This window comes from Populus nigra, chromosome 5, assembly GCF_951802175.1.
Source record: "Populus nigra chromosome 5, ddPopNigr1.1, whole genome shotgun sequence".
Taxonomy (NCBI): Eukaryota; Viridiplantae; Streptophyta; class Magnoliopsida; order Malpighiales; family Salicaceae; genus Populus; species Populus nigra.
In genome coordinates, this window is record NC_084856.1 from 4,094,298 (window position 1) to 4,121,193 (window position 26,896).

The 26,896-nt window shown below is 33.6% G+C and overlaps 1 protein-coding gene across 3 annotated transcripts; it reads left to right on the plus strand.

Annotated features, from left to right (window-relative positions):
• Nucleotides 1-1,849: 1,849 nt before the first annotated feature.
• On the plus strand, nucleotides 1,850-20,256 carry LOC133694737 (callose synthase 7-like). Of its 3 annotated transcripts, none has more exons than XM_062116417.1 (42): nucleotides 1,850-2,327; nucleotides 2,459-2,559; nucleotides 4,834-4,946; nucleotides 5,066-5,153; nucleotides 5,258-5,368; nucleotides 5,467-5,619; nucleotides 7,207-7,296; nucleotides 7,431-7,522; nucleotides 7,596-7,719; nucleotides 8,546-8,680; nucleotides 8,765-8,841; nucleotides 8,920-9,007; nucleotides 9,432-9,554; nucleotides 9,635-9,752; nucleotides 10,077-10,408; nucleotides 10,548-10,600; nucleotides 10,796-10,856; nucleotides 11,583-11,664; nucleotides 11,749-11,798; nucleotides 11,903-11,989; nucleotides 12,183-12,284; nucleotides 12,494-12,588; nucleotides 12,678-12,759; nucleotides 12,852-13,009; nucleotides 13,120-13,243; nucleotides 13,344-13,450; nucleotides 13,547-13,658; nucleotides 13,749-13,900; nucleotides 14,223-14,332; nucleotides 14,416-14,535; nucleotides 14,668-14,736; nucleotides 14,852-15,038; nucleotides 15,131-15,242; nucleotides 15,697-15,819; nucleotides 15,897-16,015; nucleotides 16,135-16,218; nucleotides 16,828-16,940; nucleotides 17,017-17,246; nucleotides 18,042-18,839; nucleotides 18,953-19,003; nucleotides 19,248-19,433; nucleotides 19,840-20,256. In XM_062116417.1, the coding sequence occupies exons 1-42, from the start codon at nucleotides 2,114-2,116 to the stop codon at nucleotides 20,092-20,094; spliced, it is 5,781 nt and encodes a 1,926-aa protein (XP_061972401.1). In that variant the 5' UTR covers nucleotides 1,850-2,113; the 3' UTR covers nucleotides 20,095-20,256. The 3 variants fall into 3 exon arrangements, with proteins under 3 accessions (XP_061972401.1, XP_061972402.1, XP_061972403.1); XM_062116418.1 differs by having other exon boundaries at nucleotides 8,546-8,668; XM_062116419.1 differs by lacking the exon at nucleotides 9,432-9,554 and having other exon boundaries at nucleotides 1,851-2,327.
• Nucleotides 20,257-26,896: the final 6,640 nt, after the last annotated feature.

The following is a 26,896-nucleotide window of genomic DNA, read 5'->3' on the forward strand; positions in this document are numbered from 1 at the left end:
AGTATTATTTGTGTTATAATTATTTTTATTTTTATTTTTATTATAATTAAAAGTCTTGGCGCGTCCACACCCAAACCCAAGTTGGGCCTGAACGCGTCCACGCTCAACTCCAAACCAAGTTGGCCTGGACGCGTCCACGCCCAACCCTAAGGTGGGCGTGGACGATCTACGCCCACACCATGTTGGGTTTGGACATGTCCACTCCCAACCACATGTGTTAATATAATAATATGTGGTATAAATATTATTTTTTCTCTTATAATTGAAAGTGTCCCAGTAAAAAATAGTATTATTTGTGTTATAAATATTATTATTATTATCATAACTCAAAGTATTGATGTAAAAAATATTATTATTTGTGTTGTAATCATTTTTGAAATTCTTAATATAATTATTTATGCTACAAATATTATTATTTTTATTATAATTCTAAATATTCATATAAAAAATAGTATTATTTATGTTATAAATATTATTATTTTTATTATAATTAATAGTATGAATATTAAAAATATTATCATTTGTGTTATAAATATTATTATTGTTATTATAATTAATATTATTAATAAAATAGTTAATAAATTTGAAAAAAATTATTATTAATATTAAAAAAAAATTATTTTTTATATTATAAACTTTTACAGTAATTTTTATGAAAATAAAAAGTGAGCCCACCGCGTAGCGCGGGATATTATTATTTTTATTATAATCAATAGTCTGAATATTAAAAATATTATCATAAATATTATTATTTTTATTATAATTGATATTATTAATAAAATAATTCATAAATTTGAAAAAAATTATTATTATTATTAAATAAAAATTATTTGTGTTATAATTATTTTTATTTTTATTACGATGAAAAGTATTAATAGTAAAAATAATAATATTTTTTTTTATTTTTTTTATGATTAAGAGTATTAATATTACAAATAGTATTATTTGTGTTATAATTATTTTTATTATAATTAAAATTTTTCATATTAAAAATAGTATGATTTGTGTTATAATTATAATTAAAAGTCTGGGCGTGTCCACGCCCAACCCGAAATTGGGGGTGGAGGCGTACATGCCCAACTCCAAGTTGGGTTTGGAAGCGTTCACGCCCACCCTCATGTGTTAATATAATAATGTGTGTTATAAATATTATTTTTTCTCTTATAGTTCAAAGTATTCAGATCAAAAATAATATTATTTGTGTTATAAATATTATTATTTTTATTATAACTCAAAGTATTGATATAAAAAGTATTATTATGTGTGGTAATCATCCTTGGAATTCTTAATATAATTATTTATGTTATAAATATAATTATTTTTATTATAATTCTAAATATTCATATAAAAAATATTATTATTTATGTTATAAATATTATTAATAAAATTGAAAAAACAATTATTATTAATATTAAAAAAATATTATTTTTTATATTATAAATTTTTACAATAAATTTTATGAAAATAAAAAGTAAGTACCGGCGGGCATCTAATTAGTATATTCTAAAAATAAATATCCAACACATCAAGGACCATAATTAATTTCTCGATTTTGTTCATCTCCGAATTCCAAAATGCTCCCGACGTCCGAAAAGCGAATGCAAAAAAGAAGAAGGGCTAAACCCACGAAAGAAAAAGAAAATCCAAATAACTTCTCCCAGTGCATTGCAAACACGTGTGCTAAGATAGCGTGGAATCAGGTATTTTGTCGCGTAAATAGCGTCACACTAAATCCAAAAAGAAAAAGAAACTCCTCTCCCTCCCTTTACAATTCCCGCCACCAATCCCAGCTTGCACTTATAAAAGCAAAAAGAGCACCACCCCTAAAAATAAAAAATCCCTAAATCCAATTCTTTTCTTGCCACCGGAGCAATCACTTTGCGTCTTTGACCCACTCCACACTCAAAGCATCCATCTTTCTCTCTATACATTCAAAAAGAAGAATGTCCTCTCTCATTCTCACTATTACCACTACTGCGACAACATTCTCAAACATAACAAACAAGATAGCGAAAATCAAAGGAACTTGGATCGTTTTTACTCAACTTGAAATCAAAGGCATTGTTGTTATAATTTCTATTGCTTTTTGTGGATTGGCTTGGTGTGATTGGAGATGGCGAGTTCGAGCGGGACCAAGAATGAAGGAGGTCCGCCGCGTTCGCTGTCTCGGAGAATGACGCGAGCGCAGACGACGGTGTTGGATTTGGCTGATGAGGATAGTCCCCCTGTTGATAGTGAGGTTGTGCCGTCTTCTTTGGCCCTTATCGCTCCTATTCTTCGCGTTGCTAACGAGATTGAGAAGGAAAATTCTCGGGTCGCCTATCTCTGTACGTAACCTCCTCCACTTCTCCTTTACCTTTACTTTTTTTTTTTCAAAAAAAATTCATTTATTTATACACTACATAAACAATACATTATATAATTGCTGCTATGTTTATTTATATTTTTATGCAATCAGGCCGATTCCATGCGTTTGAGAAGGCTCATAAGATGGATCGGACGTCGAGTGGACGTGGAGTTCGACAGTTCAAGACCTATTTGTTGCACAGGCTTGAGAAGGTATAACTAATTTTTATATTTTTTAAGAATATTTTTGCTTCAGCCTCATGGCCGGGATTTCGGGATTTTTATATTTTTTAAGAATATTTTTGCTTCAGCCTCATGGCCGGGATTTCGGGAATGATATATTGTAGAGTTTTGAATCGTCTCCTTTTGTTACAGGATTTATTTTGTCTTGTTCAATTTTAGATATTTTAGTTGGAACTAATTATTAGATTCTCGAAAACACTAGATGAGTTGTGGTGTTGGTTTTGTTCTTCTTGAATGAATTTTGTAGCTTATAGCTGTTTTCTTTTCTTGTTTCAAGTACCAATGAAGTGAATTTACATTAAGTGCATTGTTTCTGAATTTTCCTAGCGTTCTCATTATAAATCCCCGTTGTTTTAGCATTTCAAATTTTAACTGGCAGGCAGTATTTGCTCCTCGGCATCTGGTAAATTTAAAAATCTTCACTGCTTTATGAAAAATCATCATAATTTGTGTTTTGAAGTTCAAGATGTCACTCAAAATTAGTTTACATGCCAATTGTGTTCGTATTGTAAAACGAGGCAAATTTAGGTAGTGGTTTGATCACAACCGTAAAAATAACTGCCTGCTTACCTGATGTTTCTATCCCGCTTCTTTTAGGGTATCGGGATTTTTTAGTTTAACTGCTTGCCTGATTCTTAATTAAAAATAATTACCATACTGCTGACCCGAATCTCAATGGAAGTAATTATCATACTGCTGGCCTGACTTCTTTGAGCATTCTTGGCATACTAGCTGAAGTTTGGTATGACTTTATAATAATAGCTTACGGAACCTTTTGGGTTGGATACACTTGCAAGGTATTAGAAATTGCCTGTATTTTGTCTTGTCTAATATGTCTCATTTGCATGGTTCTGCTGGGCCTGAACATGACAGGGACATTGTGTAATCATATAACGAGCTGGATAAGAAAGTCTGGTTTAGCCTAATTTAGTGTGCTGCTTGCTCACCAGCTAACATAAGCCTTTCTATTGGATGCGCTAGCCATTAGAAACATTTATAGAATCCTGTTCTGGACAGCACTTCCAGTGCCACTCTGCAATGCACCATTCTTGGTGCTCTACAGAATTTACGTCTCAATTGGGAAACTGTTGATGTTAATATTTGAACCTAAATTAATTTTTTGTTTCAATTTCCACTGAATTTCAATTGCTATCTAATAAGTGATCCATCATCCTCCATATCATGTATTTCTGTTATTCCTCCAAATTAGCTGCTAGATTCCTTGTTCTCAAGTCTGAAGGTGGATAAACAAGTCCTCTGATTTTTAACTGGCTCAATCACATTCTTCACTCTTCCCTTCTCACTTAAACAAATTTATTACACTATCAAAATGCCTCCGAAGGCCTTAAGATACAAGAGTGGCTGTTGTTGCTTGTGGATTTTCAATATCTTTAATTTGCTTCTGTTAAAAGGCCTCAGAATCCACTTCCCAATGCAAGTGCATCTTATGAAAGGTACACTGCTGCATGTCTCCACCCAGAAGGGTAGAGAGTTGTGGGCGTGACAATTAGTAATAAGTTCTCTAACAGTATAGAAATTTAGACGAATAGTGTAGTGCCTGGAAGAATAGCATGTGTTTTATGTGGAATTATTTCTCAGCGGTAACTTGTTCAATGCTGAAAAATCTCAATTGTCTTAGGCTATATAACCTTTAATCTCATTATCGCATAAAAATACTTTAACTGTTAGTGAACATGCTGGTGGATGATCTTCGTTCCTTTTGTCTTTCATGATATTCTGCAGCATAGATGGATTGGTATTGATGTGATTTTTTTCTACCCTGGATCTCCTTTTATTTTTAATTCTTGCTTGCTATCCCATTATTTTCCAAATTCTTCCAACTATAGAAAAATATATGTTCCATAATTTATTTCTTTTGTGCTCTCACTCTCCTGGGGATTGTTCTCAACCTGCATATTTTGCTAGAGTAAAGTGTAGTTTCATTAAGAAGGAAAACCGTGGGCTTTGAACTAAATATTGAAGATCATATTATAGAGAAATTGCTTAACTGATTTATGATTTAGCCTAATCACAGTTTCCTAGAGCCTTAGGCAACCTGTTCAATATATAAACTAGGATTATTTATACCTTTTTCCTTTTATCTCAATAAAACATTCAGATTGCAATTTTCCTTTATGAAAAAGAAGATATTATCAGATTACTGTATTTAGAACGCACTTGAAATAATATTCTGGAGTTCTCAGAGAAATGATTTAAGACTACTTAAATTTCCCCTTTTTGTAGGAAGATGAAGAAACAAAGCCTCAGCTTGCTAAAACTGATCCGCGTGAAATCCAGTTGTATTACCAAAAATTCTACAAGGAGAACATTAAAGATGCACAGCATACAAAAAAACCGTGAGGCTTGATTATTTTTAGCCTATTTTCTTCTTCTTTATTTATTTTTTATCCAATTGCTGTCTTGCCAAAGTTTCTAAGCATCTATCATATCTTATTCTTTGTGTCAACTCTTGCAGGGAGGAGATGGCTAAGATTCTTCGCATTGCTACAGTATTATATGATGTGCTGCAAACGGTCGTACCTGCAGGAAAAGTTGACAATGAGGTTTGATTTAATTGTTTTCAGCATCCTGGCATGAGCTCTTAAGGTACATGTTTGCATGTGGAAGGTGCTTAATCGTGTATGTTCAATTGATTCTATTGCCACAGACAGAGAAATATGCTGAGGATGTTAAGAGAAAAAGGGGACAGTACGAACACTACAACATTCTTCCACTGTATGCTGCTGGGGTAAAACCAGCAATCATGGAACTTCCAGAGGTTGGATATGTGTAGAATATGTAATCTTGGTTTTGCTTGAGCTAATTACATTGATTGTGAATGTCTGAACTTTATCATGGTCATCCTTGAAAATATAGATCAAAGCCGCACTTCATGCTCTACGTGATGTGGATAATCTTCCAATGCCCAGAATTAGACTACCGCATGATTCCTCTAGTGACATGCATAAGGAAAGGGTTACATCTGTCAATGACATACTCGATTGGCTCTCGTCTATTTTTGGGTTTCAGGTAAGATGCACCTTCAGTTCTATTTTTGCAATTTTTTTTCTTATTTTACAGCTAAAATGTTAGTTTTGGGTCTTTTGTTTGTCAGTTTTGAAGTAATCTGCATGTTAGCTTCTAGACCTTTAAGTTGCTTAAAGGACTCACAGACCTGAACGCTTGGACCTTTGGGTCTCAGTTCACTGTTATTCATATACTTTATTCTCTTATTCCTTGTGAGAATTGTCAGCAGTATTGTTCCTTATGAAGCTAGGTGAATCTTATATGGCAATGGGGAGATTACAATGAAAGTAATGAAGAAATTGATGCATCTCTTTTTAATGCTTGCGGAGAAAACCCAGAATGTTTCTAAATGGACATAAAGACGAAGTATTTCTAATTTGGAATAACTTATGAAGAACAGTCTGGAAATGTTTTGCTTCAGAGCTATACCATTTCCATTCAAACCAGTTATACTGAATCGATAGAAATAAATGAATTTTGTGGTTAAGATCAGGGCCATTTTCTTTGGTGAGCTATGGATGTGCTGTAAAACCTTGAAGATTTATTATTCACTTGCTTTGGGTTTTGGGAGAGGCAAAGAAGGCAAAACTCTTTGGAGAGGTGCGGCAATTGCACTGATATGGTGTGTTTGAATGGAGAGAAATGCAGACATTTTTGAGAAACGTCAGTTGTCGAACTAATTACTTTGAGTTAGGGTAGTTTCTAAAACTTATTTGTGTCAGTTGATTTTTCAGAATGATTTGTAGAAGCAGTGGTGGATCTTGAACAAAATTTTAGGGGATGCAAGAACATGACTAAATATACAGTATTATAGCTTGTGTCATCATTCAATTATGTCCATGTCAATTTTGGACAATAATTTAATTCTATCAAAACTCCAAAAAAGAAGAGAGAAAAAAAGATGATGTGTCAAATTTTTTGATTAGCTTTGATGGTCTAGTGAGCATATTGTACAGATATTATTTTAAAAAAATTTATGCGTGGAAAAGAAAAGAAAACTTATTGACACTTTAAGGATGTGCATTTTGTTGCTTGGAAGTAATATGTATGGAGGGGGAGAGACTTTTAATTTGGAAAAAGAAAAGCAAATTTTGAAATCAAGGATCCAACTCTAAATAAATTTGGAGACATATGGACTAAATTAATTATTTGAAAAGTAAAGGAACTTAAATGTACATAGTATTTTAGAAAATTAAAAATGTCAGGCGAGGGCCTGTCTCTTTGAGGTTTTGCCACTGTGTAGAAGATTTTTTTTTTTAGTTTAGAAGATGCCTTATCATACTTACAGCATTCCATTATCTTTTCCTTAATAAAATTTCTTCATCTTTACAAAAAGAAAAGAAAACGAACTCTCCCTCCCTTCTCTAAATAATCAAATGTGACTAACTAACGGAAAAACAAGATTGGTGTTGCATGATTTGACTATCTGTTTGTCTCGTTAGATAACTAGTGGGGGTTTCACTAATATCGTAGTTTTGGTGGTCATAATGAAACTTGTGCTATGTTCATATACTCAAGCCAACTGTATGCATACAAGTTTCTGATTCAGTTATGACTCCTTATATTCTTATCTTGTCCATGGAATCAAAGCGAGGAAACGTGGCAAATCAGAGGGAGCACCTGATATTGCTACTAGCCAATATGGATGTAAGGAATAGGAGTCTTGATGGTTATACTACGGTAAAAGCTTGATACTTTATACTCACTTATCTTATATGAATTTAACATTCTTCTATTCTCTCTATAGAAGCCTTTTTTTCGTTTTACTTCTTTATATCATTGTCTTTCAAAGATTGAGACAGAGCTTATTGCAGCTCAATAGTGGGACCATACAACGATTGTTGGAAACCATTTTCAAGAATTATCGTTCGTGGTGTAACTATTTGCGTTGTAAATCAAATCTTGAGTAAGTTTTGGTCCTAAGATTGCAGTAGGTAAAGATGTATTTTTCAGGTGGTTGAAATTTTTTGATCTTGTAGGTTTCCCATAAAGTCTGACAACCAACAGTTGAAGCTTATTTACATTGCACTCTATCTTCTTATATGGGGTGAAGCTTCAAATATACGATTCATGCCAGAATGCATTTGCTATATCTTCCACAATGTACGTTTTTTTATAAGATTTTTTCATGGAGTATTGTCAAGTTTGAATTAAATAATATTAGCATGGCAGCAGTTTTTTTATCATTCTTATGATAAGCTATTGTTTTAGATATCCATCAGGAGTCTTAGAAGTACAATCAACATAACATGTGTAGGAACTATGATTGACTTCTTTTGGTTTCATTTTAGTCCTTCGTTTTCCTAAAAGAGATGAATATAATTTTAAATGAATTAAAAAGAAACTCAACCCCTTTCTTTAATTCATTTAAAATTATATTCATCTCTTTTAGGAATAACCAATATAATCAGCAACCTGTGGTATCACAAGTTGTGTTCTATATCCTAAGCCAAACGACAATGTATCAAAAGGTGTTCATGTGTCTCCTATTATTAAGCTGCATGAGAAAAACATCTTGAGAAAGTGCCTTGTGAGGTCTCTTTACTTGTAAATAGTTCTTGGAATTAGCTTATCATCTACTAATGTCTAAAATAAAATTTTTAGCCTTGGTTTGCAAATACTGGAATTCATCTGTCTGTCTAGCTTGTTATTTGGTAACAATTTTGTATATAGCATAGTGCCTTTATTTTCATTCCATTTAACAGTTGTTTAAATCAATTTATTAGAAGCATTGATGCCGGTTAAGGTAGCAGAACTCTATCATCACCAGGAATTAGTTTTAGGCATATAATTCTCCTATTTTAGAAAATCTAATGAATCATTCTTCAGGGTCGTATCTGTTTAGCTTCTTCCATAGTATTTTTTTGATGTTCACATATATCTTTTTTGTATGCAAATGTGATGCTCTCCTTATTTCCCAATGTACAAGATGGCACATGAAGTCTATGGAATATTATATAGCAAAGCGCATCCTGTTAGTGAGGAGACATATGAAACAACAGCACCTGACGATGAAGCCTTTCTGAGGAATGTTATAACCCCAATCTATCAGGTTTTGCTCAAGGTGATTTTTCACTAAATTTACTGCTTATTATTTATGTTTCACTTACATGTTACATCTGGAAGATGATTTCATTTCCTGAAAAAGGAAGCAAGGAGAAACAAAGGAGGCAAGGCTAGCCATTCAAAATGGAGAAATTATGATGACCTGAACGAGTACTTCTGGTGAGATCCTTTGAAGAGTAAGTTATGTTTCCACATTTAGTCAAGATAACTGATAGCTAACTTTTTCCATCTTTTCAGGTCTGACAAGTGTCTCAAGTTAAATTGGCCAATGGACCTTCAAGCAGATTTTTTTGTTCATTCTGATGGGTTGCCACCTGCAAATGAGGTATCTCTCTACTCCCCCTACCCCCCCTAACCAAGAAGGAAAAAAAATGGGTAAGGCATCTGAACATACCCTGATCCCAGTGTAGTAGCCTTTTATTGAAGCATGCGGATAATTATGCTTCACAAAAATGAGAAATTATAGTGCATTGTGTATGTTATCAACTGTTTCTTGCTGATCTTTAAATTCACATCTCTATTTTTGAAATATGTTTCGACTGGTTTCTTTTTTGTTTCCGTAAAATGTGATGTAATGATGTTAGTGATCTTTCAGCCATTGATAATAATGTTAGTTTTCAACGCTGAACTATTGAAGTTCTTTTGTCTTCCTGAATTTCTTTTCATTTTTTTTTTAATTGTTTTGGGGAGTGGTCTATCATGTATTTCTTCCAAACATTTTGTGTTTGAAGTTTGTATGCTTTTTGCAGAGGTCTAACCAAGGTACTGGTGGAATGAGGAAGCCTAAGACTAATTTTGTTGAAGTCCGCACTTTTTGGCACCTTTTTAGAAGTTTTGACCGAATGTGGATATTTTTTATATTGGCTTTGCAGGTGGTCTAAAATGTTACTGGGTTAATGTCTTCAATCAATTTCTCTACTAGGAATCAATTGAATATGAACTTGTTTTTCAGGCTATGATAATTATTGCATGGAGTCCTTCTGGATCTATTGTAGCCTTTTTTGATGAGGATGTCTTCAAAAGTGTTCTGAGCATTTTTGTCACTTCTGCATTCCTTAATCTTTTGCAAGGTATTGATGAATTTCTTAATAATTTTTCTCTTGTCCAGAAAATAAACAATATTTTTATTGCTATTTTAATTTCATTGCTTCTATTTCATCAGAAATGAAAACTTTGCCAGCATTATTGTCTTGCTAATGGTAGCAGTTATTGTGGAAATCAACCAAGTGAAATAAAGCCTTGTGATTGCATTTCTTTTGGCAATTTCTCAATATTAAACATTAATATGTATTTGTTTAAGTTGTGCAGATGGTTATATATTGCTATGGTTTTGTTGTTATAGTTTGAGCGACTTTTTTGGTGCTCCCTTGACATTTTCATCTTTGGTTTTGCAGCTTCTCTGGATATAATTCTGAGTTTTAATGCATGGAGGAGCTTAAAAGTCACACAGATACTACGGTACCTTCTCAAGTTTGTTGTGGCTGCTGCATGGGCTGTGGTTCTGCCAATTGGTTATTCCAGCTCTGTGCTGAATCCAACAGGACTTGTAAAGTTTTTTAGCACTTGGTCTATGGATTGGCAGAATCAGTCATTTTATACTTACGCCGTGACAATTTATTTGATACCAAATGTGTTGGCTGCTTTACTTTTTGTGCTTCCACCTTTACGGAGAACCATGGAACGTTCAAACTGGCAGATTGTCACTCTCATAATGTGGTGGGCTCAGGCAAGTATATCTAGCACTTTTACTTCTGGCTCAAGTGTTTGTGTGCATGTGTGTGTTTTTGGTTTGGTTGATATTCTAGTTTTTGTTTCTTTCTCTTCAACCTAGCCTTCTTTTTTACACTTCTTTTACCTTCCTGCAGCCAAAACTATATGTAGGAAGAGGCATGCATGAGGATATGTTCTCACTTTTAAAGTAAGAGAACAAATGCTATTGATTGTTATTTTATTTTCATTTTTACCTTTTTGGAGGGGACGAGTGAGGTTACTAGGAAGTTGCATGATTTGGCTCTTGTACTTTATCAATGTTAGAATTCTTGTTGGGAAATTTAAAATGAATGTGATGCCTGTCTTTCTTTCTTATAAAATCTTGATATTTTTCTATGCACAGGTATACTTTGTTCTGGGTCTTGCTGATAATTTGCAAGCTAGCATTTAGCTACTATGTGGAGGTTTTTTCTTCTTAAACAACTTAATTGTTGAATTTCAATATCCATTGAGACAAGATTTTGTTAACAATATTTTGAGTCTAAATGCATTATGTACTCACAGCGTATACACATGTGCATGCACAAAAATGTTACAAATTTGCTTATATGCATGTATTTGGAATTTGGATCTATACACATGAAAATAAGAGTATAGAATTATCACGTACAAGTTTAGGAGGAACTCTGAAGTCTTTTCTCCACCACCTAAAATGGTGTTCCTCTTGCAGAATAGCTAGCTCGTCACATATATTTGTACTTCTCAATTTAAAGAACACTGTATGCATTGTAGAGATAGAAACTTTTAACTTCCTGGAATTTACATCTATTTGAAACACTCTTTCGATGTAGTTTCCACATGGGATATTTCAAATTTCTCCAAGGCTAAAACTTCTAATTACATGGCTGGTTAGAGATTAAAAAAAATAATTTACAATTCCTATGGGAAATAATATCAAAGGCCATGTATAATACTGGGAGAAACATAGTTTTCCTGAATTACTGTACTGTTATAGTGATTGTTTACAGCAACTATACCATGGATGTGGAAAAACACACAATCTTATTTTGTATTTGTCCATGCTATAGGTTCATTACTTTTCAATTTCATTTTACGTGGACCATTTGTTTTCTTGTACAATCTGTCATGTTCATTTGCTTATAACCCATATGTTGCATATTTGTGAATAGATATTGCCTCTAGTTGGACCAACAAAGTTGATTATGGAGATTCATGTTAATAACTATCAATGGCATGAATTCTTTCCCCAACGTAATATTTCACCCTTTTTTATTACTCTTTGTACTTTCTTTCATCATAGAGCTATAACTAAGTCATGTTTTGAAACTGGTGTAGTTCCGCATAACATTGGTGTTGTTATCTCTATATGGACTCCTATTCTTCTGGTAAGTGGACTGAATATGAAGTTTTAGGAATGAGAAACTTTATAGTATTGTGTTTCATAACAAACTTTTACATTAAGTTGGGGTAAATTCTGTTATTGTATTAGGTTTATTTTTTGGATGCACAAATATGGTATGCCATATTTTCTACTCTTGTTGGTGGGATTCAAGGAGCCTTCAGCCATTTGGGTGAGGTTAGTGGTCATTTTGTTCTCATATAATGATATATTAGCAATCATATGATGCACAATGATCCCATTTATTCAACATTATTTTGATTGTTAAAGAACATTTGGAATATTAGTTCATATTTGATTGTATGGAAAATATGGAGTTGACAAGTTGTGATTTTCATCTTGCACAACACTCGTAATCTTTTATTTTCAGATAAGGACCTTAGGGATGTTACGGTCCAGATTTGAATCCGTGCCTTCAGCTTTCAGTCGCCATCTTGTGCCATCACACGAGGATGCTCCGAGGAAACATTTGGTGATCAATTCTAACGAATTTTGCTGTAGTAGTTTGTTTGTTTGCACTGGCAGTTCGGTATTTTTTTTATTGATGTTCCATCTTGGATGCATTTTGTGCCAAATAAAAAAGCAGCAATATTATTTTTTTTTCCAGCTTGTTTTACATAGCAATCAATTGGAACCCGTTCTTATTTCTCTTGTCTAAATCAACAATTCTTGTCATTTCAGGATGAGGAATCAGAAAGAAAAAATGTTGCAAATTTTTCACATGTGTGGAATGAGTTCATATATTCTTTGAGAATGGAAGATTTGATCAGCAATCAGTTGAGGCTCTTCTTGCTATACAATTTATTACAACATCAAGTGCATCATATTTCTAGTTGTAAGATTTTAAATTTACTTCACTGTTCAGTGAAAAAGACTTGCTACTTGTGCCTTATTCTTCAAGTGATGTCTCTGTCTTCCAGTGGCCTCCTTTTTTGCTTGCTAGCAAGGTATGTACCTTGATTCATTGGTATTCTTAATATTTGTACTCAATGCAATTCCAATTCCAACTTATCTCCTTGTGTTGATTGACACATGACAGATCCCTATAGCACTGGACATGGCAAAAGATTTCAAGGGGAAGGAGGATGCTGAGTTATATAGAAAGATGGATGAGTATATGCAATCAGCAGTGACGGAGTGTTATGAGGCATTGGGGTACATAATATTTGGCCTTCTGGAAGATGATGCAGATAAGATGTAAGAAGCTTTCATCTTGCGAGATTGAGTCTCAAAAGTCATATAAGATGAATCTGGCCATTTATGATCGATTATTTATTCATTTGTTTTTATTATTCTTTTCTCAACAGGATTGTCAGACAAATACGTTACGAGGTAGATATGAGCATACAACAACATAGATTTTTGAATGAGTTCCGGATGAGTGGATTGCCTATGCTTAGTGAATATTTGGAGAGATTTCTAAAAGTCTTGGTAATGTGCTTTCTTTATGCTTTCCTTTTTCTTTAATTTCTTATTTCCATCAGGGTCTACACTTGCTCATATTCGAGTGCTCACACTAGTTTGTTGACAGCTAGGTAATCATGGTGATGATGACACCTTCTACAAATCTCAGATAGTTAATGCTCTCCAGTCTATTATAGAAATTATCACTCAGGATATTATGTTTCATGGCCATGAGTAAGTTCTGAATTATTACTAACTTAATGGGATGTCAAAATAGTTTATAACAGATTGAGCCCTGATAACTAAATGTTTGGCTACCTATCCCTGCAGAATTCTGGAAAGAGCTCACTCAAACACCTCGAGTGATCAAAGTAGTATGAAAGAACAGAGGTTTGGAAAGATAAATCTAAGTCTTACACGTAACAATTATTGGAGGGAGAAGGTTGTTCTGACGCTTGCGTATTTTGGTACGAATATCATGTTTGTGACATATACATCTTCAATTTTTATATTGTTCAACATCTCTCTGTAGGTCCTCAGGCTTCATTTACTTTTGACCACGAAGGAATCTGCCATAAATGTGCCATCAAACTTGGATGCTCGCCGCCGAATCACTTTCTTTGCAAATTCCTTATTTATGAACATGCCGAAGGCTCCAAAAGTCCGAGACATGTTCTCTTTTAGGTGAGTGATTGAAAAATGCGAATTTTGTAAGCAAAAAATGTAATAGGTGGCAATGGTTTTTGTCTATACTTTCTTCATAGGAACAACATATTCTAAAAATAAATCATCTTCAACATGATCATGGCTTGTTACCACAATTCGATCAGAAATGAAGAAATGATTGCTCAGTTTCTTCTCTTATCCGCTATCTTTAGAATTGGTCATGTGCTTCTGTGTTGCTCATTTTCTTCCATTTAGATCATTTATTGGTCATAAATAAATGGCTACTCATTTTAGTTTTCTTTTTTGTTTTGACATTAGATTTCTTTTCTGATATCATTAGTGTTTTGACTCCCTATTACAAAGAAGATGTTCTTTATTCTGATGATGAACTTCATAAGGAAAATGAAGATGGGATAACGATTTTGTTCTACCTAAAGACAATATATCGTGGTGAGTTTCTACCAATTTCTGCATCACACTTTCAGTCTTTATAATGGGGTTAAACTTATCAAGTACAAATGAACACAAAACAGATGAATGGAAAAATTTTGAGGAACGTATAAATGATCAGAAACTTATGTGGCCTTCCAAAGAGAAGATGGAGTTTACTCGTCAGTGGGTATCATATAGGGGGCAGACCCTTGCTAGAACAGGTTTGAATAGTGAAGGTTTTTGGTGCTTTATTTACTTGCTTCGTTTGTGGATGTTGACTAGGCCATCATGTAACCGCGTGTGTGTGCATGCGTACGTGTGCACACATAATTCTCTATGTTTTTTTTTTCCAGTGAGAGGGATGATGTACTATAGGCAAGCCCTAGAACTTCAGTGCTTATTAGAATTTGCAGAAGATGATGGTTTGTGATTTCTTAACATATATACGTGCCATTACTTCTGAAATTTAGCATTTGATTCATTGCCTCTAATGGTACATTATTTTTTCAAAAAGCTAATCACTGTTTTGCTTTGCAGCTCTTTTGAATGGCTTCCGTACCTTGGAACCTGAGACGGATCAAAAAGCTTATTTTGATCTGGCACAAGCTCTGGCTGATTTGAAGTTCACCTATGTTGTTTCTTGTCAGGTGTATGGGGCTCAGAAAAAATCCACTGAACAACGGGACCGGAGTTGTTACAACAATATTCTGAATTTAATGTTAGCGTAAGTTAAAATTTGTCCCAATGCATTACATGAAGTTCTCCATTTAGATACAAAAGGTTGATGGCAACCTTCATTACATATCGTTAATGCAGGAATCCATCATTGCGTGTTGCTTACATAGATGAAAGAGAGACCACAGTGAATGGAAAATCTCAAAAGCTGTATTACTCTGTTCTCGTCAAAGGGGGTGATAAGTATGATGAGGTACGGGACTGATTCTTTGGTATGGAATTTTGGTGCTTCGGGATTTCTATGCTGCACTTAAGTAGAGCAATTGATCACTTCCAATTAAATTTATCACATTTCAAACTGCAATAAAGGGTCGTAGTTGTAGAGTTATCTTCTGGAAAAACTCTGGTTATTGTCTGCTAGATAATCTAACGAAGTAATTTGTTATATGCACCTGTAAAATAAACTGTACTTCTTAGGGACTGTCTTAGGAACAATTGCATTTATGTGATGTTTCCCGAACTGCTTAGTTTAGACACCTCAATTCATATGCTGAGTATGAGAAAGATGTCCTGCCTTTGTGTTCTCAAGTAAAAAAATATTGAGAGTAGTTGATTGTTAATGCTACTCCTGTTTACAAGCTTCTTTTGCCATTTTTCTACAAATCCAAAGCACGTTCTCTTACATGTTGTACTCCTTACACTGATAGGAAATCTACCGAATCAAGCTTCCAGGCCCTCCGACAGATATTGGTGAGGGAAAACCTGAAAATCAAAATCATGCCATTATTTTTACTCGTGGAGAAGCCCTACAGACTATAGACATGAATCAGGTAGTCTCTCTGTTCCTTTTCCATTCATTTATAAATTACATTATACAGTAATTCACTAGAATTTCTCTTTGTTTCAGGACAATTACTTTGAAGAAGCTTTTAAAATGAGAAATGTGTTGGAGGAGCTTAAAAAATCTCATCGTAGGAAACAAAACCCAACGATTTTGGGTATAAGGGAGCATATATTTACTGGAAGGTCAGCTTTACCATTTAATGGTTGTGCATCACATGTTGGCGTGCAAAAAGAATTATGTAGTAGAAATGTTTTGATTTTAATATTATAAACCCTTATATTTCTTCCCTTTCTTTTGACAGTGTTTCATCACTCGCTTGGTTCATGTCCAATCAGGAGACCAGCTTTGTGACTATTGGCCAACGTATCTTGGCTAGTCCTCTAAGGTAAGCCTAATTTTAGCCAGCAATCAATGTATGCTTATGTGGTATTACATGTCATTTACAATTTGAAAGCTCGTTGCATCATTTAAATTTTGTATCCGCGTACATTTCTATTTTTCCTTTTTCCGTTTTAATTATCAAACATGGGAGAAAAATATTTCAAACCTCAAACAGATGATATTTCACTGCTTGAGAAAAAGAAAACGAGAAATGAAAAAAAGTTTGCATTGATTGCTACTGGAAAGTTTCTCCCTTGGAGACCAATCTTAAGTCTAAACCACCGCTTGGCTGTTTTTTCCCTTTTCCTCAGAACAGACTCGTTGACCAGTACAAGATATCTAGATTTACTTAATGATGAACTTTGTTCCAGATTAAAAGTATTAAAAGACCACAGAACCTGGTTTTCTTTTTAAAAAATTTTTTTATAGAAAAGAGTAGGAGTCTAAAACTACAGAGAGTTTCAACTTTCAAATATAGGAACAATTGCAAGCTTTAAACTGAAGTAAACTTTGTTTTATATACTTGTTTTGAAGACCAAAGTGCACCAAGATTATTCTTCAGTGGTGCACTTTGCTAGAATAAGATTCTAATAAATGTTGTCTGATTTTATAGGGTACGATTCCATTACGGCCATCCTGATATATTTGACAGAATCTTCCACATAACAAGGGGTGGTGTAAGCAAAGCTTCAAAAACAATAAATTTAAGCGAGGATATATTTGCAGGTAATTTTATATGGATTTGAACACTATTGACATCACATAAGCACCATGCGATGATTAAGCATGTCACTCTCTTCAGGATACAACACAACTCTACGTGGGGGATATGTAACACATCATGAATACATACAAGTAGGAAAAGGGCGTGATGTGGGGATGAACCAAATATCATCTTTTGAGGCAAAGGTTGCAAATGGAAATGGAGAGCAGACCCTTAGCCGTGATGTTTATCGATTGGGGCGACGTTTTGACTTCTATAGGATGCTCTCGTTCTACTTTACAACAGCTGGTTTCTATTTCAGTAGCATGGTATGCTGATCTGATTTCTTTATTTTACTGTCTTTGTGCTGAACAGATTTCTTAGTTTTTTTGTTTCCTATAAACTCTAATAGTCTCCATGACTACTACTGGTGATATCCCTTTTGCTTTAAGTTTCGAGTTATGGTGGTATGTTGATCTCCTTGAGGAGCTCTGCATATGGAGCTTCAAGGTGATTTATTTATTTAATTTGCAGTAGGTTCAGAATATACAGAAACACTTCTGTGTATTGGTTACTTGTTTCTTGGAGGATTCTTCTTCTTCCTCCCTATTGCTTTTTTTTTTAAAAAAAAAAAAAAACCATGCATAGCATAACTAGGCTCCCTGGTAAATGGTGCTCGGATTATTCTTATCTACAAATTTCAAGCTGCTGATTGTTCACTGTTGAGGACGAGACTCATTTTATGCTGGTATCAAAATATAAACAATTAAACACCAAGTATAACATCTGTTTGTCAGCTTGGGCCTTATGCTACAATCCTCTGTTGTGACTAATATCATATAGTAATAGTTTCTAAATTATTTTCTGTGTTAATGAGGTACTAAAACAGAACAACCCAAATTTTATGAAATTCAACAATTTCAATCATCATCTGAATTGGATAAATGATATTGTGCAGTATAAGATCAGTGGTTAGATAACATCAAGCGATTCAGGTCACTAGGCTAGCTTGCTACTTGTGAATCCATTTTAATATTCTTACGCATGATTTACTTCAAGTCCTATTAGAATTACATGAAATGGAGAGTGTATTAGAAAGATTTGGTATGCTTTTGTTGTTTCAGATAACCGTGCTTACTGTATATGTCTTCTTATATGGACGCTTATACATGGTAATGAGTGGATTAGAAAGGGAGATTCTTATGGACCCGAGCATAAATGAAAGCAAGGCCCTTGAACAGGCTTTGGCTCCGCAATCCATTTTTCAGCTAGGCTTGTTGCTTGTGTTACCCATGGTCATGGAAATTGGTTTGGAGAAAGGGTTCCGCACTGCTCTGGGTGATTTTGTCATTATGCAGCTACAGCTTGCCTCAGTGTTCTTTACATTCCAGCTTGGAACTAAAGCACATTATTATGGAAGAACAATTTTGCATGGTGGTTCCAAATATCGAGCTACTGGGCGTGGCTTTGTTGTTTTCCATGCAAAGTTTGCAGAAAACTACAGGCTATACTCACGAAGTCACTTTGTTAAGGGATTGGAACTATTTATATTGTTGGTCTTGTATGAAGTCTATGGGAAATCATATCGCAGTTCAAGTCTTTATTTGTTCGTCACCTTGTCCATGTGGTTCCTGGTTGGATCCTGGTTGTTTGCTCCATTTGTGTTCAATCCATCTGGATTTGACTGGCAAAAAACAGTGGATGATTGGACAGATTGGAAAAGGTGGATGGGAAATCGTGGTGGTATAGGGATTGCACCTGATAAAAGTTGGGAATCATGGTGGGGTGGAGAACAAGAACATCTCAAGCACACGAATATCTGGGGATGGTTACTTGAAATAATCCTCGCATTTCGCTTCTTTATCTACCAGTATGGCATTGTCTACCACCTTGATATAGCTCATCACAGCAAAAGTTTGCTGGTACAGTCCATATTTGAGTGATATTTTGTTTTCTTATTGGCCTATAACTGTTTGGTTGATTTCTACCACCAAACACTAACTTTTCTACTATTAACTTCAAATCTTTTTTGTAGGTTTATGGACTTTCATGGATAGTTATGTTAACTACACTTTTAGTGCTCAAGGTATGTGGCATGCAAATGGAACACATGCAAAAGTAAATATGATTGGGAGCAACTTTAATAAATTTTTCACGTACATGAAATAATTGTATTCGAAAACTGGCAAACCAGAATTTTAAACTTATATATTGACCATTTGAAAGTAGAATATAGCAGGTTTTTCTTTTTCTTCTCACAAGTGTGTGGTTTGTCTATGCTTTATTTCTGAACTTGGCCTCCTTCTGTTTGTTTTTTCCGATGCTCTCAGATGGTGTCAATGGGGAGACGAAAATTCCGTACAGATTTCCAGCTCATGTTCAGGATTCTCAAGGCACTCCTATTTCTTGGCTTCGTGTCGGTCATGACTGTTCTATTTGTAGTCTGTGGTCTCACAATACAAGATTTATTTGCTGGCATCCTCGCATTCATGCCCACGGGGTGGGCCCTTCTTCTTGTAAGTACAAACATTTTGTTCCAAGTGCGCAGTGTACTTTAAAACTTCTCCCTTAGTTGGCCACTGCATGATTAAGTCCTCTGTTTTATCTAAACAAAAGGATATTCTACCCTTAGCAAATATTGCATTCATTCAGACCCATATGATCTTCAATGCATATTAATATTATTCAAGAATCTATTGAATAACAAAAACTCACATGATGGAGTTCCTTGTGACATAAGGTGCATTTTTTACTGGAATACACCAACAATTCTATGAATCCAGTTCCTTCCAAAATATTATTTGGCCAAAAGGACAGCTCTCTCTTTGGTGTCCCCCCCCCCCCCCCACCTGAAATATTAGTGGTGATTCGTAGTCTTAACTGAACGAGAACTTTTAATATCCAATTTCTTGTCCCTTGTAGATTGGACAAGCATGCAGGTCGTTGTTTATGTGGATAGGATTCTGGGATTCAATAAAGGAGCTAGCAAGGGCATACGAATATATAATGGGCTTATTGCTTTTCATGCCAATAGCCATCTTGTCATGGTTCCCGTTTGTCTCGGAGTTCCAAACTCGCCTGCTCTTCAATCAAGCATTTAGTAGAGGCCTCCAAATTTCTATGATTCTAGCTGGAAAGAAAGAGGGAGCTGATGCTGGAAAGAAAGAGGCTAGCTGATGCAGGAAAGAAAGACGGAGCTGATGCTGGAAGGAAAGAGGGTTTCCACATTTCACGTTCATTTTTGTCTTGTTAATTGTATCTAAAACTAGTTGGAGTCCAAGAAAGATGGTAATTACTCTTTCAAAATCCGTTGATATGATGATTTTCTTTTTTCCGATAGTACGCTCGGGCACGAAATTAGTGGCTTTCCTTTAGATATTCCTTGTTATTTCTCACTGTTGGATTAGTGTGTGTGTGTGTACACGAGAGTAGCAGATAACATTCCATCTAAACCTTTCAATCAGTTTAAGCATGAGGCACCACAGGGTACAAAGCATGTACAAGATACCTTGTATGAACAAAGAAGAAAATTAGGCTTATGTTTTAAATGAGGAGATAAGTACACACCTAGTCATCAATGTAATAATAAAGGATTGCATATGGTAAAAGGTATGGAGGATGCAATAGAAGAATTTCTCGACGTGGAAGGAAAAAAGGAAGTGATAAAACAATAGGCAATAAGAATGTTGATGAATACGGCTTATCACTAAATATCTTAGCTGATAGCTATGCTCCCAACACAATTAGGATTAAAGGAAGTAGTAAGGATAAAGACTTAATTATCCTAATTGATAGTGTTAGCACACACAATTTTATAAATGTGTGTGTGTAATTAGGAGCATTAAAGCTATAATTGTCAGAATACTATATTGACAATAATAATGGCAAATGAAAATGTGATGTTATATGATGCGTAGAGCCCTGAATTCACATGGTTTATTCAAGATTATGAATTGAAAGCTGATTTGAGAATAATTAAACTGGGAAGGTGTGATGTTGTTTTGCGAGTTGCCTATACTTGTCTAATCTTTTTTATTTTATCAAAATAAAAATGTCATTTAAAAAGAAAGGTAGAATAATTGAACGAAGAGGAATTATTAAAAAAGCTCAGTTATAATTGGTTTCTGTAACCAAGTTATATAAGAGTTTTAAGAAAACAATTTATGGATACATTGATCAATTTTTTTTCCATAAAAACTATTGATGAATCATCTTAGGAGATTTAAAATTCACAAGTGAAGTCTTTTTAGAGGTATTAGGAAGTTTTTATGAACCAAAATAGCTTCCACTAGAACGAAAGATAAATCATAAGATTCCATTAGTTCTAGGGGCCAAATTAGTAAATATTAGGCCCTACAGGAAATTCTTTATCTACAAAGAAGAAATTGAGAAATTGGCTAAAGAAATGTTACAAAATGAGATAATTTAGCTTAGTTACAGTCCCTATGCCTCACTTGTATTTATAATAAAGATTTATGAAGGTTTTGCATCAATTACAAGAAGTTAATGACCTGATTATTAAGAATAGGTTTCTTATTCCACTGATGAATGAGCTGCATGGTTATTAGTTTTACTCTAAATTGGATTTAAGGTCCGGTTATCACTAGGTTATGATATATGGAAAAGATATAAAAAATATTGATTCTTATACTCACCATGGTTATTATGAGCTTAGAGTAATGCCAATTATGCTCACCAATGCACCTGTCATTTTCCAGGCTTTAATGAACTAGGTATTGTAATCTTGTTTTAGAAAATTTATGCTTGTGTTTTATTATGATATATTGATATACAACTCTACATTGGACCTGCACATCATCTCAAGGAGGTTTTGGAGGTACTAAAAAGGAACTAGTTATATGCTAGAAGGTCCAAGTGCTTTTTCTATAAGAATCAGGTAAAGTACTTAAGCCATATTATTATAGCATATGGTGTTGTCAAAGACTCTAGAAAGACTGAAGCAATTAAGGGTTGGTCAACTCCCAAATTAGTCAAGGAATTGAGAGGATTCTTGAGGTTAGCTGGATCTTGTAGAAAATCTATCAAAGGGTTTGGCATAATTAACATACCTTTAATTGATTTATCGAAAAATATCAGGTTTCAATTGAGTGTATTCACTAAAGAGGCATTTAATTAGTAGAAAAAAACCTTATATGGAGCTCATGTATTAGCATTACCAAATTTTTATAATACATTTATTATAAAGATCGATGCTTGTTTAACAGGATTGAAAGCAATTTTAAGCCAAAATAGCAAGATCGCTGGCTTTCTTCAACATGGCCACTTATGAATAAAGGGTCCAGAATTGATGATATTACTAATATTAATGAGAGATGAGGTTTAATGGTCATTTATGTGGTCATCTCAGCTTGGTATAAAGAAGTTAGGAATACTTACAAAAAAAATCAACAAATATAGAAAATAACTACTGGCAAGTTAATTATCTAGCATGAGAACCATATTATCAGTTGGTAAATGAAGTCTTGAAATACAAGGTAAGAATAGTAGTTGGTACAAAAAGCACTTTGAGGAGAAAGTTGGTTAATGCAATACATGATTCTTATATTGGTGGTCATGATGGAATCCAGAATACATACAAGAGGTTGAAGACTACGTTTTATTGGTTAACTAATAAGTCTACAGTTAAACAAGTTATGGAAAGATATGTAGTTTGTAAACAAGCAAAGGTTGAAAAAGTGGCATATCCAGGATTGTTTCAACCTTTACTAGTACTAAAAAGAGCTTAGACAAACATCATAATGGATTTTGTTGAGAGCTTGCTAGTTTCAAAAGGAAAGGATGTTATTATAGGGATAACAAACAATTACACTATATATATATCCCTTTAACTTCCTTTCACTACATAAGATATAGCACAAGTGTTCATAGAACAATTTTATAAATTTCTTGAGTTGCCAACAATAATTGTTTCTAACAAAGACAAAATCTTTACTGGTTTATTCTGGAAATAAATTTTCAAGCTGTTAGGGATGAAATTGCTTATGAATTTAGCTTATCACTCACAAACAGATGAGCAATTAGAAATGGTTAACCAGTGTTTTGAAACATACTTGAGATGAATGAATATATACAGGCCTTATAAATGAGTTCGATGGCTTCCAATGGCATATTGGTGGTACAATTCAAGTTACCACTCTGCTAATAGGTTTGTGGACTTTTTCAATTACCAACCTAGATCATTAAGTAACTTAACTAATGTAGATGTTCATGAAAGATTCTTTATCAAAATAAAAAATAATTATGGTTTAGAAGGGTAAGACTCCGAACTTAAGGGAAAATGTTATAATTTATCTTGATATAATATTAATCCAGTCCCAACCCAAAGTTTAAAGAACAATCCCTTTAACATGGGCTAGTTAAAAGGCCTGAGAGGACCTATTATCTCCATTTAGGATTGCAACCTAAATGGAGGTTGAGTAAAATTTAAAAAGAAAATTGCTTAAAAATTGTCAAAACAATGGATTCAGGAATAAAACAAAAATTAGATACTTACTACAAATTAATGAAAATTTACATTTCATAACTTTTTTTTATTAATGTGGGTATCTAAACCAGCTTGCGCGCACCTCGACTAATCCCACGGGCCCTGAAGTTAACGATTATGTAAGCCTCCAGTGACCATCATATTAGCAACCACATGGCTCGAACCTGAAATCACAAGAGGAGCAAACCCTTTAGTTCCAAGCTCTTATCACTGGGCCACCTGCTATATGGTTAAATTTCATAACTTAATTAGATGAGGTTGCTTGCCTAACAACGTTATTACAATTTGAAAATTATCTCAATTGATTTATTAATCTTATACAAACCCACGTGATATTGCTTGATTCCCTCCATTAAGAAGTGATAAAAAAAGAAGACAAGTGAGTGATTACAGGGTAGATTTTCTATTGTTAAACATGCCTTATTAACCATTAAACTATCATTTTATTGGAAGTAATTAAAATTATTTTTTTTTTAAAAAGCTAATACATATTTTATATCATATTAACATCCGCGAACTGAGTTCTTTTTTAAAACTTTGAGGACTAAGAAAGATCTAATAAAGGATTAAATTGAAAAACAAATATTTGTAACGACCAAGTGACTTTCATGAGAAATACAAGGACTAAGATGAAATGTTTTGACAAAATTTCTTTTAGCGGGTAAATGGTATTAAATGAGCGGGTATGGGCCGGATACGAGTTTAGAGGGTAATTTCTTAATGGGTATAGGTGGGTATTTTTTTTTATGGGTAGGGTAAGGGATTGAATTAAGAGGCTTGGCTCATCGGCTAAATTAATCATCCTTTTGTTACCGCCGTAATTTAGTTTGACTGCAAATTAGAGAAAATTGAAACCACTGGTGATTCTAAATAAAGAAAACAAAAGAAATAACTGTTAAAAATACAAGAAAAAAAAAGGAAATAAATCTTCTAGATAAAAGCTATGAATGAAGTATTAGAAGGTATAAAGATGTGCTGGAAAGTAATTTTAATCTAATTTTATTAAAGTTACTGTTTCCTGTATTGTAAAATACTGTATTAGCGTATGCTGATATTCTGATTTTAGTTGATATATAAGATGGTTTAAGATATTTTTATTGTTAAATAAAAAAGTACCTTGAGAGCTGGGAGACTTAAAAATCATTCTGAATAAAAATTTATGATCATTTAATGATTAAATGTCTATTTAATCTTGCGGGCCAGTATTTGGGCTTTTAAATCTATCTCCCTAGTTTAGAAACCGTACAGGTATTCATCAACAACACTGTACAAGCTCAAAGTTGTACTAGGCTTCAAGTATTGAACAATATAAGCCTGTGGTACACTGTAGATTTATATATATATATATATATATATATATATATATATATATATATATATATAAGATATTTAGGCACTGCAAACATATTGTTAAAAAAAAAACTTTATATCTCAGGTTGTAAAGCCGACTGCTTAAATAAATTGATTTTATTTTTATGAGATAATAAAAAACACATGCAAAAATACTAAATAAATAATTTTTTTTTTTAAGCAATCATGTTAGCTAGGGGAATAAATCTTTTTTTCAAGAGAAAAAAATAATATAGTTTAATTTTCAGTTAATTAAATATGTCATAATGAAATTGGGTAAAAAATGATATAAAAAAAATTCAACCTAGATTAACTCAAGTTAGCTTGATAAGATTTTTTAAAAATAAATCATGGTAGAAATTTTTTTTTTCTTTTCTCAATATGCTTTTAAAAAAATTAAAATTAAAATTAGTTTTCATGAAATTAGATTAGTAAGTTAAGGGTGTTTTAAGGCAATACAATACCTCCTGCCTTACCTTTCACATTGTATAGTGAATTGTACCTACTGACGGAGTTAGTATAGAGGCGACTGCATTATTTAAAAATAAAAAATACAAAACAATTATTTTTCTTATTTATCTTTTATTATTTGATTTTAGGAATATATTTTTTGTATGTAATGTTAAAATTACTTCTTCGTGATTTTTATTAGAAAACTCTCTTTTATACTACACTATGAGTTGATTTTGACTGGGTCAATGTAACTCTAAAAAATCTATAGAAAACGAGTGATGACCTACAAGTCTAATTTGGAATATAATGATAAATGAGCTCAAAAGCCTAGTTCAACATTTATCGTTCCCTTAGGCCCAACACCTGTATTTTAGAAGTGATGATTGAGCTTTAAACTAGATTCTAATTCCAAATCACTTTTTAAATCCATGTTGAGTTCAGTTAAAAAAATTAAAAAGGCTCATCATGTACATTATCACAAGTTCAGAACATAAAAACAGTTTATCATAGGTAAGATATTTCAAAGTGATGGGTTTTCTTTTTAGTATAATCAACTTTTTATCCAAAAATCTATGAAGACCAGTTAGACTTTTTAGTTACTATAAATTAAATGGCGACTCCTTATCCATTTATTCATTTTTATTTTATTTTATCTTGATGTCGGGTGCGACACGCCACACTAAAAAGAAAAGGACTACGAAGTAATTCCACCGATATGGTGTGATGCATCATCATCTTTTTCCATTAAAATAATATTTAATCTATGTACGAAGACCAAGTTGCCCTCCATGAAACTAATAAGAATTGTCATAATCCAATTTTTTACTCTTATTTTATTTAAAAAAAACACAACAAAAAAATATATGAAATAAAAAAAATGAGGAATAAATTGAAATTTAGGCCAGGACAACATAAATTAGAAGTTTAAGGACTTAATTGAACTTGAAATGAAATCAGGAGCTTAATTGATGAAATATCAAGGTTTGGAGCTGATTCGGGTTAAAATTACAAGAAATTAAAGTTTAAGGATCATTTTGTAAATGACGCTAAAATACAGGGTTCCAATTATAATTTACCAAGGGGCTTGATTACAAAACTTTTAAAACTTCAAGGACCACAATGCAAATGGCCATTGACATTTTGCTGTTCATCTCCTCCATCCCGATTCAACAGAAACGGCAGGGAACGTGGTAACGTCTTTCGCCCACGATGTGCCTTTAATAGTCCAATAATGGATGCTATCCCAGCGGCTGCGCGATCACTCTGTGCAAGGGCGTTCTCTTGCCTATAAATATCGAACACAGCAGGTGAACAGAATGGGGGGGGGGGGGGGAGCAGGAGGACACACAGACGAAGACGGAGAGAAAAAGGAGAAAACACAGGGGAGAGGAGGAGACTATACAGAGAAGAGAAAAAAAGAAAAGAGGAAAAAAAACTGGAAAAAAAAACTGGGGACGAACGAACAGAAGAGAGAAACAAAAGGTGAGACCGTTGTATTCCTGCAGCACGTCCTCGACTTCGTCTTCAGTAGCAGCTCCAGGTCTCCATTTTCAGCAACAACTGCACCAGAAACAGAGCATTCCAGGAGAAGATCACAGTAGAAACAAAGACGAAAGACAAATAAGAAGAAGCATAGGACAGAACCCAGGAGACCGAGAACGAAAGACCAAA